This window comes from Capsicum annuum, chromosome 3 (assembly GCF_002878395.1).
Source record: "Capsicum annuum cultivar UCD-10X-F1 chromosome 3, UCD10Xv1.1, whole genome shotgun sequence".
Taxonomy (NCBI): Eukaryota; Viridiplantae; Streptophyta; class Magnoliopsida; order Solanales; family Solanaceae; genus Capsicum; species Capsicum annuum.
This window is the reverse complement of record NC_061113.1, coordinates 268,387,266-268,400,548: the sequence shown is the minus strand read 5'-3', so window position 1 is coordinate 268,400,548 and position 13,283 is coordinate 268,387,266. Positions and strand designations below refer to the sequence as shown.

Here is a 13,283-nt window from a genome sequence, read left to right as displayed (position 1 = left end):
GTAATAATAAAACCGAGTTTACCGTCAACAACCTGTCCGGGCTATGGTCCGCCCATGTCTAAAGATTTTTGACTATCAATTAAACACAGCTGTTTTCTAGTGTGTAGACACTTTGCCCCTACTCCTACCATACTAAAGTCAATCTATACTCCGTTTAATCAACTCATTTAATTTTAACCAGTTGACAGCTTTCATCAACTTCCATTGCCGGCTAATTTTTCTTTAATTAAGATTACTCAAAATTATCACTTTCAAAGTAGGATCAAAGATGAGCCTTGATAGACAAAGTTATTCAATATTTATGTTGAAAGGTAGCAAAGAGAACTGAACCGGACAAAGAAATTCAAATCCAATATTATGAATTATGATCATAACCCAAAAAACAAATACTCTGTATATTAAGAATGAATATATGCTGCTACTCCCAATTCTAACTGAACAAATTTGAGCAGATTATGTATATATATAACAAAAAACCAAATTAAACTATATCCTCCAAACATCCATTTACCAAAAACCAAAAATATTAGTTAAAAAAAATAAAAATAAAAATAAAAATCAACAAGCAAATTGAAAAGGGTAAAGGAAAATCACACTATTTCCTTCTTCTGATCAGAGAGTCCATTTCCAGATCTTGATCCGAAGATCCACTTTGCATTTCACATCGGAAGTAGTAGCTTTCGTCGGAGTTTTCCCGGAAGGAACAGTGATCTTAATACCATCACAGTTAACTCTAATTCCAACTTTCGTCGTCTTCAAGCTTCCAATTTTTACCTTAACTTTTGTATCAAGCTTTATCTCTAGCGGTAGATTTTTCTTCTTATTCAGCTTAGATCTCAGTGTGGAAATTACTGAATCATCGAGAGTTGTTCCTGAACTTGATACGACTGTCTTCAACGTCGTTGTGTTTTTTGTATCATGTGTAAAGGCGGGTAATGATCCGGAGCCGATCTCAGAATCGTCGGAATTGAACGAAATGTTGATCGGATCGTAGAGGAATGAGATTTTTTTGTTAGGGTTACGGGCTACGATGGAGAGATTGAACTTGGAAGCGAGTTTTGTTGAGGTGAGATTGAATTGAGAGACTTGAAGAGTTGAAACGGAGAATGATGGCCTCTGAGGTCGGTAAAGCACCCAGAAAATAGCACCGGCAATTGCAGCAAGGAGGATAAGAATGACTATGAGGAAGGTAATGAAGAGGCAACAACAACAGCAACAGCTCCGGCGGTGTTTCCGGCGGGGTGGCGGCACGGGACGGTAAGTAGGGCGTGCAGCGTTGTAAAGCTGAGCTTTGTTCGCCGGAAAAGCTGGATTTGCTCCGCCGTCACCGCCGGTAGTGGCGGGAGCGGCGGCGGTGCCGTTGGTGGTGGCGGGTTTTGCAGCTGGGTATACTCTATCGGCCATGTTTGGAACTTTTTTTTGGAAAAAAAAGAGAATTAGGAATTATGAAATTAGAAATAGGGACTAGGGTTCCTTTCTCTGTGTATTTATATAGAGAGAAAATAAAACACAATACTCCTTCTATATCATATTAATTTTATACGTCAGAAATCATAAATAATAAAAGATAATTTTATGAAAAAAATTTAGTTAATGTAGTAACTTAGGATAATTATTTATAATAAGTTGAACAATTAATATGAAACGGAGAAGTATTAATTTATCGTGAAATGGTAACAACGGAGATTTTCGAAGAGAAAGAAAGACAAGTACATTATAACTAATATGCTCAAATTATTAAGTGCACCAACCAATTATCACACGCTTTCATTAGCGAGTGTTTAATCAAGCACTAATTATGGTCATTATTATTATTATTATTGCCTTTTAACAGTATACGCGGTACTGTTATGTTAATTTATGGGAAATAATTTATGAATTGGCATTTAAAATAATTTATGGGTTAATAATTTATGGAAAATAATTTTTGAATATCACAAATATTCCATCCTTTTCTTTATTTAAGAACCAAAGAAGGAAATAGCTTGATTTTATATTACTTGATACGTGTTTTTTGTCATAATTAATGATAAAAATATATTTATGTCGGTATTTATACTTATTCAATACATACATATCATGATTAATGTGTTTGATTTTAGAGTCTTAATTAACTTATCAAAGTCTTGCAAGTTTCTGCCAATTTGATTATTATACTTCAAAGATATTTCATGAATGGAAATGCAACAATTTTATTGAGATTTGAGTTGCAGCCTATTAATTACAGTGTCACGTTACAAGTAGGAGGTCAACTACACTTAAATTTCTGCCTAATATTTAAATTTCTACCTAATATTCTATTAATCTTTGAATGGCCGATTCGGCCATGAAATTAGGTTGATAAACTTTAGGATGGTTTAGTAGGCTGTATTAGAGAAAATAACTTCTTTTTTTTTAGTTAATTTGATAAATCATGAATTTTAAGAAATTAAAGAAGTTTTTTGAATTGTGGTCTTAAGTTAAAAATGCATATAATTCTTTATCATATGGTCTTAAATTTGATATGTAAAATATTAAAATTGAAAATTTTATTTAAAAAAAGATAATTCCTTGGAACAAAAAAAAAAAAGTAAAAGACTCAAATTGAGGACAGATCGGAGTAATATGTACTCCCTCTATTTCAGAATAAGTGAATTGTTGAGGTATTTATTAGTGTTTCAAAATAAGTGAATTATTGAATTTTTTTTCAAATTTACCCTTATAATTTGACAACCAATCAACATTTGAAAAGGTATTCCAAGGTCAGTTTTTTTTTTGGGTAAAAATGAAAAGTTGTGTTAAATTCATGTCTTTAATATATTTTTTTTAATATGTGTGCCAAAATTCAACAATTCATTTATTATGAAATAAAAGGAGTATTAATCTTGGGACTTTTAGTAGCCATTTGGCCAGGAAAAGTTTTTACTTTTTTCGAAAAATTATTTCATTTTAGTAAAAAAAGTGAAAACGATATATGTTTGGCCATGATTAAAGCTGGTAATTCAGACAGTAGATTTGAAATAATTCTAACATAGCTATATATCCAATCATTTCTAATACACTTTATTCGATATTATTCTTACACGATATTATTCTTACACGGAAATGACCCCACAGTTTTTACTCTTTAATTATCAAACGAAACGTGGAATAATTCCTTTTGCCTTTCAATCAGTGCCTTTTCACGAGGGAACAAAAGAAAATAAAAAGTTACTTGCGTAACAAGTGACAATTTAATTATTATAAAGACACTTGCCTTCATTTTCTATTCCTTTCGTCCCATTTTATCCGTCCCAAATTAGAATACCAAAACATCATTTATATTCTTAATTATGTACTTTTAATGGTACTCCCCTTTGCAACATTTTTTAAAAATGTTAATAACAAGGAATAAGCAATTACACTAAGGTATAATGGGGAAAAAAATTGTCTTGTCTTGATAAGTAAAAAAGTACAAGTAAAATGGGACACTAAATTAGAAAATTTAGAATGGATAAAATGGGACAGAGGGAGTATTTTGGTTAACCAATCCAATTGAAGGAGCGAAGAAAAGCAAATTGTAACAATTAAGGCAAACTTATTCTTGCTCACTTTATTTTGTAATTGACGTTTTATAACTACTTTTAAATTATTATTTTTTTTTAAAAGAAGACACGTTTTTTCTTAGTGTGTAGAAAATATTGCAGAAAAGAATAAAGGAATATTGGAAAATAGTTGTAAGAATTTTGGCAGGAATAATAAAACCGAAAAGAGAGAATTAGTGGTGCAGTTTCATGGAAAACAAGTGGGGTTATATTTGTTTAATTTGCACCTAAAATAGATGTGTCCTCCTCAACAACTATGTCCCACACATAGTTGATTAAGGTGTGAATTCAGACATAGAATTTTTCATTTTCTTGAACATTACCTTATTTAAAAGTTACACAAAAAGGATACGAAGATGGCAAAACGGGACCGCATAACTGAACACAAGACTGACTTCGATCGAGTTCTTTTATCAATCTTCGTAGTCCTTGCTTAACTCCTTATTTCGTAAGCCATTCGTTGGTAGATTTGATCGGATCATGAACGTATACTATATATTACTATTGTTTAAAAAGTATTTTGATCCTGCAAAATATTGTTTGACTATCAAAAATAGTTACTAAGACGAACTAATAAAAAATGGAGTGTTTGGAACATGTATTAATCCTTGATGAGCTTCTCTCCACCATTGCGTTGCGTTGCGTGGAATAGTTGAGTGTTAAAAAAGCAAAGGCATGCATGTATGAGAGTGATTTGATGGTTGTTGCACATATTATGGGCTGCTTATCAACTCTAAAATCATATGTGTGTTGCTATTTAGTGCTTCCATTTGGCCCAATTTGGCTTCTTAGACCTAAAAATTAGTTGGGATAACCATTTTTAAGTTGATTGATTATCAAACGTAATAATAATTTATCTATAAAAGTTTGCGATGCAGTCTGTTGATTCACTTTACATAGTGTGACGATTCGCAGATAAAACCCAAATTCTTGCTATGTATATTAAAATTGAAATCAGCATCATCCAATAGCTATAACATGTATATTGATTTTAGCTCTCCACTTGTTCTGATGAGTATAATCATGATTAAAGTATTCGAAACTCTAATTAATTTCTAATTCTTGGTCTGCTAAACTCTAGTTGAATAAGTCCATCCTTAATTATATTTAGTTTCTTCTTATTGATGTAGTGCTTTACTGTTTATTTTAATATAATATATAGTGCTTAACGTGCAAGAAGGGAGGAGAGGAGAGGATGACAATCATTTATGTTGAAATTTTAAAGTTTTGAAATTTATATTTTATTATATAATTTTGTTAAATCATTAAACTTAAATTCATACTTTAAAATAATTTTTAGAACTAAAAATAAAATCAAGAGAACTTTAGTGATAATTTAAAAATTACTAATTAATTAAATTTGATGGAAAGAGTAGCCTTTCAGTACCAAGTTAGTTCTTCAAGGTTGTTATTATCCCCAATTTAGATTATCTTTGTGTATAGTAATTTTTGTTAGGTGACAGTGCACGTCGTTATCATTCACAACTTTTCAAGTATTTCTTAAGAGCCCAAAGTTTATTTTATTTACCAAATTGAATATGACAACCAAAGTGAATATTTTTTAGATAAAGTAAGGTCAAAATAAGATAAATAAATGCAAAACGTATATCTAAGGGGCTATGTATTACCAAAAGGAGTCTGAATTATCTTGATTTATTGAAAACATATTTTAGTATTTGAAATAATGAATATCAAATACAAGATCGAAGTGTGATTATTTTTCAAAATATTAAATAATCAAAAACATAATTGCAGAAGTGTGATTATTTTTCAAAGACAAGATCGAAAATAATTGTGGGTGCTATATGTACACAATTTACTGATCAGCAGCCCAATAACGGGCCATGATGGGCCTAGTGAAGCCCAACGGCAACAAACCCAACAGCCCACTCAATGGCCTTATTAGGCCGTAGGGAGACCCAGCACCCTTTCCTGCTAAATAAAGTGAAAATTATCTCAAATATACTTTTTAGATTGTTAATTACAAGTTTTAGCATAACTTTTCATTAATTACTAGGCTTAAGAAATAATTACAACCTATAACAACTTTTGAGAAAAACATATTTTAATTAAATTTCTGAAAATCAATTTTTAAATATTTATTATTTGTATTATTTCCTCATATTTAGCATTTAACATTTATCACTCCTAATTAATGATTTTGGTTAACTATGGCAAGTTAAGGTATTAATACTTTCTTTTAATAATTAAATATCAAAGTTTGTTCACAATTTAAGGAGTTTATATACGATAAATACATTTTATAAATTTAAGAACTGATTTCATAATTTCTATTAACTTGAACAATTAACTAGATTATCCACTTTTTTTTTTTTATATTTTACAGTATTTAATTACCAATAGAAGTCTATTTCTTTACCGTTTTAAACTTCTATTCATATGCAATATATATTTTAACTTTTAGCGAATATCACTAAAAGTTTTTCCTTTTTTTACGGCATCTTCAACTCATTACTCTTTTCAACTTATTTTCTTTTCTTTTCAGTATTATCTTTAGTTTTCCAATGTCCATTCACCATTGAGGTTGCATTAATATCTTTAACTTTTTCTTCTTTACTTGAGACAATGCTAGAAAAAATCAAGTTTGATTCTACTCCTAGTAGGAAAAGCCCTAGAATTATACAACAAAATAGTCCTATTAATCTTTCAAGACCATCGTTTGATTTGGGGTGCTTTACCCCATCTCCAAAATCAATGAACAACAAAAAAGTAGTTGAAGGTGATTCGTGAAAATGATAGAGTTACAAGGTCTAAGGTCAATGTGAGTGTTGGCAAAGTGGATGATAAGAAGTCTGACAAAAAGAAATCAAGAAATGTGTGCAAGGTTAGTGTAATCTGATTTTTTTTTTTCATATTAAATTGGTTAAATTGATACTAAATTAATTTTAATTTTTTTAATGGCATGCATGTAAATTAGCCTTTATTAATTTTTGAGTTTTTGTGGTTTAAAGTTGAAATATAATTCTTGATCTTGTTACTGTTCGGATTATGTTAAAATATCTCTTTTGTTGTTGTTAGTGGTTGAAAGTTGAAAATTTTAATTTTGTTGTTGTTATGGTTGAAAGTTGAAATGCCACTTTTGTTGTTGTTAATGATTGTTAGTTGAAATATAACTTGTAATTGTGAAACAAGTTGGTGTTTTATATTTTTTTACATTTATGGCAAAAGTTTTGTGAATTATTTTTTTAAGTATGCAAAAAACAGAGATGTTACCATAATAAAGTATATGTTTTTAGATCATGGTAAAAGTGTTGTGAATTGTTTATGTCTTTTTTTTCAGGACAAAATGAAAGTACAGTGTCGTGAAGCCTATTACATACATCACTACAGATGTCTTCTTTGTTAAACGGATACGTTCAATTTATCAACAATGGTTGAGTTTGAATGAAGAAATGAGCTGTATCACTCCTGAACACCATGTTATCCAGTACATTAGGGGTTGCAAACTGCTTGCCAATATTTCCTGGGATTCAGTTGATAATATCATCATTACTGTGAATGTTAGTAAGTCATTTCATTGGATATTGATTGTTTTCCGAATTAGACATAGGTGTCTATATATTTATGATTCAATGATGGGAGGTGCTGTCCATTCAAAGAATGTTTTAGATCATGTTCGATCTCTTTCTACCATGATACTTATGTTTTTTGTTGCCACTAATTTTTACGAAAAACAATCGAATATTGACTGGTATTGGGAGGCTGCATACATTGATAAATCACTGAGTGAACCTTTGGAGTATGTCATTTTGAAGCATACACCATAATAAGGACCTCAATCTAAGTAAGTCACATTTAAATTATGTTTTTATGTATTTATATTAATATATATGTTGCTTTATAAGTGATTTTTCTGATTTTCTTTTTTACAGTGATTATGATATGTTTGTATGTGCCTTCGCTGAGTATGTTAATCATGGCATGTTTGATATCTCCAGTAGACTTTTTGGTGCTGTCAACCATCGACTCAGATATGGTGCACTACTATGGGATTATGCCAGACGGAAGCAAAATGTGGAGAAATCAGTGAAAGTGAGACAACTGAAAATATTACTAGCAAGCATGGTGGTTTCAAAAGATCTAGGGAGCAGTTTCGAAGTTCAAGGACACGATAATACCAGTCACAAAATATTACAATAGTAGTTGTTCTTATTTAGTTCTTGTTTTTTTTTTTTTTTTTTTACGGATGTTTTGATATTAGAAAGTAGTAGTATCTTTTCTAATCGTTACAAGGATACTCATTTTTATTTTGTTACTCTATATTGATTTTGGTTTCTTTTGGTTTCACTTTATTGATGTGATGAAGTAAAGCAACATTGTTACCAACATGGGTTGTGGTGCAGTGGATAGGCCTGCTCCACCCTTAACCAGAGGTCGAGGGTTCGACCCTGGGTATGGAGAAAACTCTGTTGGGAGCGCTGCCACCTTAATGGCCCTGCAACGCGCGATTCGGATTAGTCGAGGCTCTAATGCGTGCACCGAATACTGGATGGGAAATAAAAAAAAAAAAGCAACATTGTTTTTAATTGGGGAAGTTCTTGTGCTTGTATTAGTTCTTGTAGATATATATTTTCAACCCAATTTGATACTTTCATTTGTTGTATTCAGCTGTTATACAGTATTTTTTGACGTGCAGAGTCCCATTCTAGTGGAGATTCCCATTTAAGTCTTGCATTTCTTGACGTTAATTATGATGATTCAACAACCTTTAGTAGTCCTCTTTCTTATGTAGATGACTATTTTTTAAAAAGATGGAACACATAATCATGCTCTGAATATTCGCTTTTAATTAATTTATAAAATTTCTAGTGTATGTTGTTATTTTACAACATAATATACGTGTTCAGTCATATTAATTGAAAAACAAATTCACCAACTCTCAAACATTTGATTATTTCAAACCAATAAAAATAAATATCATTAACGAAAAATTACTTAAAATAACACAAATCTCAACACTTGAATTTATTAATCATAAACGTTTTAAAAAAAAAAACATTAACATCAACAAAAAGTAAGAAACACAAATTCCATCTTAAGCAGGTGGTGCATGTTTATGGCAAGTCCTTTTATTGTGCCCTTCACGATGACAGTCACTACATGTAACCTTTGAACGTTTACACTTGTCTTCATTTGGTGCTTTCCATCTTTCATAACATGGTCTTTCGGGAGGTCGTTTTGAATCAGGTGGCAATACAACTTCATCCAACACTTCACATGGTATTTTTCATGTACTTTCACAAGGAAGAGATTCAACTAATATGGCATAAGCATCTCTAAAATTTTTGTTGCTGGAGTAAGGTGAGCAATAGTTCTCGCTATGTTGGTTTCTATACGTAATCACAACCATAGCATGAGAGCAGGGTATTTTGTCCAATTGAAATTCTCCACAGCTGCACTTTCGACTTCGCAAACAAACAATGAATCTTTTTACTCCATTACTTACAGTATGCAGAAATTCATTTGATGTTTTTACCTGCATTCAAAAGCAACTTTAATACACAAACCAATTAACAAAAAATTTAAGTCATGTAAAAAGTAATGGATAAAGGACTTACTATCATTCTTTGACAAAGCAAATGATTATTTGTCAAAATATCATTATATTTGACTGTCAACTCTGTTAACGTGTTTTTGCCTCCTTGTGCTATTTTGTATTCCATGATTCAATCATTAACCTCATAAAATTCATTGTTGAAATAACGGGTAATCTTCTAGCTATTCTGTTGGTGTTGTTGATGGATTCCACTATGTTTGATGTCATCGTCCAAGTCCGTTTGACAGTAGAATGAACCCTTGTTCATTTGTGGTAGCCAATTTCGAATAAATACCCCCTAACTCTCTTATCTATTTGGTCTACCCTTTCCATTAACTGTTTAAATTGTTGTAAAGTATATGTCTTTATCATTGCAAAAAAAAAGTTTATGCAATTTTTCAAGATTCTTGCGAAAGTTTACCTTTATGTTGTACCTCAAATGCCAAATACAAGCATGATGTGACAGATTTAGATATACTATGGATGTTGCCTTCCAAATGCTCTCGTTTCTATTGGAAATTATACACATACTTTTTCTTTCCCCAAATGCAATCTTAAATTTATCAAAAAATCAAGTTCAAGATGCAATATTTTCTGAATCAACCACAACATAAGCAAGGGGTAGTATATAACCTACAATCATAACATACTTTATATAATTTACTGGTTGTTTACTTTTTAGCAAGACAATCAAAATACATACATATGACATACCAATATTATACAAAACCCTAACATTCTGATATAATTTTCATTTCAAAAAGAAAAAAATTAAAAATAAGTTTTACCTCCTGGGTCCAACGTGCTTGCAGTCAGCATAGTTCCACCGTAAAGAGATTTTAGAGCTGCTCCATCGACTATAACAATCGGCCTGCAATATTGTCATCCACGAATTGAAGCGTCCAATGCAACAAACGCATACAAGAATCTATTTTCTTTGATTTTCTCCCAGCTAACAACATATCCAGGATAATGCTTTTCCAACATATATAAATAACCTAGTATCTTTTGATATGACTCGGTAGGATAATGGCGCAACATTTTAACTGCTTGGATTTTTGCATACCATGCCTGATGATAATCTAGTGAAATCCCATGCTTCTTTATCATGTCAAAAACAATATCGTTAGGAGTGTAAATTCTTTTGGTGTCTACATAATTACCTAAGATCATTCCGGCTATCACTTTTGTCATCCTTTGACGCCTTGCATAAACTTGATCCTTTATTGAGCATGTATGAATGTCACAATACTTTCTTATCTTAAAAATCTTTGATTTGTTAATTCTGGAAGAACGAAGAAACCAAGTACAGTCCTCCACCACACAAACCAAATAGTAGCTGTTCAATTAAAAAAAAAATCTTACAAAAAAAAATATATATCTGATTAACATACGGTTAAAATATCTAATTTAATGCACAAAAAAACAAACGTTTTTACCTGCTTCCACTTACCTTTCAGTTCGATAAGAGAACTGTTTCATAAATGCGTGCAACTCTATAACATTAGCCAGTGTTTGTTTATCCTTGTAAGTCTGTTTTACGGCTATGTTGATATTCGTTACATCACAAATTATATCCATACGTTCTTCTCCAAATTCTTCAAAATCTGGACTTATCCCGATCAAACGAACACAATCTTATGAAAATAACTTTCTCCTTTGTTCATTCTTTTCGTTAGAACACTGTTGCCCAACACAAACAATTGCTCCTTCAGTTTGGTTAATTACACCGTCCGATTTATCCAAAGTTGTAACGTACAATGAATGTTTTAAGAAGAAAACTAGCAACCTTTTTCTTCTGTTCCAGATACACCTGCACACTTGTATCATTGTGTATGACCATAGTTGGGCATCTATTACTTATTATGTATCGTATTTCAATTTTTTTTGCAGATGTGTCTATCATCAGTTGTGTTGCGATTGCTTCTACTAATTCTTTGTACTTTGGTATTGCATCATACATTATACTATCAATTCCAAAGTCCATCGGTATTCCTGTTTATACAATAATTTTAGTATTCATGCAATTGATAAACATCCAAAATTCAATAATGTAACAAACAGATAATTGAAGAAACACACACACAAAAAAATTTAGATTCGTTTAGAAGACGTAAAAAAAATTAACAAACCAGACAAATCTCATCTTCCTCCATGACGTATCGCGATTGAATGCTAATTAACAAAATTTATATTTGTTAGCTAAAGAAATACTTGTTTTTTCTTTTCTTTCAAATTATAGTCAACATCACTTATTTTTTTGTGTACTGACAGAGAGAAATCGTGTAAAAGAGGAAGGTAGTGTATGAAGATGGGACTCTTAATGCAAGCATTAAAATAGGAACAAAAATAAACGGTTAGAGGGATTTGGGGTGGATAAATATCAGTAATTAAGGTTAACTATTTTTAAGGAAGGTAAATTATATATTAATTGTATTAAATCTTACTTTTCCTTTTTCATTAATTACTTTTTTGTGCTTTCAACCAAAAAACAATTATATGTTTTTTTAAGATGAAAGTTGCTATAACTTAAAAACTTAAAAGTTTTGTTATAACTTGTAATAACTAATCTAATAAATTTATATTGTTAATTTTTCCATAAATAAATGGGAGAAGGAGCAACATTAATGAAGACAAATTATTTGGTAAAGCATACTATAAATTATCTATCTATATTTGGTAAGGCATACTATAAATTATCTATCTATATCTATATTTATATCTATATCTATATCTATATCTATATCTGTAATCTATAATCTATAATCTATAATATATTAAAAGTGTGAAGAGCCTTAGAAATGTTGTTTGAACTTTTTGCCCTTCATTAAAATACTTTACTTTAGGCAAAATCGTCTTTTCACCTTTTTTTTATCATTTAAATAATATTAAATATTAACTATATTAACAAAAAAAAAAAAACCTTTCCTCACAAAAATATAATTTCTTTTCTACTATCAACAAAACCTAATCATATTCAGAAACCAAAAAAGAAAAAGACAAAAAGATTTTCCTTCCATAAAAAAATAGTAATACAACGTGTGAAACTAAAAAGGAAAACATAATAATAAAAAAATTGTGATTAAAAAAATTTCCACCCCCAAACGTGAAACGAAAAAAAAAATATAATAATAAAAATCCAAAAAATCCTTCCCATCTTCCATCAAAATTGTGTTAACAATTAATTTTAGTTATAAGCTTGTTTGGTTGGACTATTTAATTTAAGAATTCATAATATTTAACACTTCTAAATTAATTAGAATTTTACCTTATATATATATATATAAAAAAAAAAGTCTACAATTCTACGTAACTAATATTTTGGATAAAAAACTACTAGAAACATACCTCTACTTCTACTTTTTCTTCTTATTTTGTTATTAATTTAAGTTGTCTTTTTTTGTGTGTATTCATTATTATCATTTTCTCCATCTTTCTTTATTACTTTTCGTTAATAACTTTAAAGATTATATATAAATTATGATTAAATAATTAATAAGATAATGAATTCTTCTTTTTTGATAATCTCTCGTGTTTCTTTTTCAATAGAATTTTTTTTTATCAAAAATTGAAAGAAATAAGCAAGTCGACACCGAATGAAGTAGTCAAAAATATCAAAGGTTTGTCTCTTTTTTTTTTCTTCCTTTGTTTAACTGCGGCTTTGTTTTAGTTATGTTATTTAAGTATTTCCTTATTATTATAGTTGAATCTTTAATTAAAGTTGTTAGTTGAGTTCTAAATATAAGGGTTATTGTAAGTGTTGAATCTTGATATGCATAAATGAACATATAAATTTAGGATTATAGTCGAATCTTTCAATTTTGACCTTACTAATTAAGTTTGAAAGTAGATCAAGTACATTATTCATGCCAAATCGAGTTTAATCTATCTATCTACTATTATAAAATCCTAAATATAAATGTTAGTTGACAAAAATATCTTTTGAGAAATCTTCTCAAAATATCAAAAATTATTGAGAAATTAATTGGGTTGAACGGATTAGTTGAGGAAGCTTCTGAAGAAGCTGACAAACCTAAACAATTCAAACAAAAGGATAATTGTGTTGATATGAAATTATAGAAGATGAAAGAGGAGATTAACAAGATTAAAGAAAGAGAGAAGAGGTGATAGAGAATGACTCAACGAAGGACTAAAGAGAATAT

At 30.0% G+C, this 13,283-nt stretch overlaps 1 protein-coding gene across 1 annotated transcript; it reads right to left on the bottom strand.

Annotated features, from left to right (window-relative positions):
• Positions 1–342: 342 nt before the first annotated feature.
• LOC107861732 (NDR1/HIN1-like protein 13) lies at positions 343–1,686 on the bottom strand. Its single transcript, XM_016707082.2, has one exon. It carries the CDS (start codon positions 1,402–1,404, stop codon positions 613–615), a length of 792 nt encoding a protein of 263 aa, XP_016562568.1. The 5' UTR covers positions 1,405–1,686; the 3' UTR covers positions 343–612.
• Positions 1,687–13,283: the final 11,597 nt, after the last annotated feature.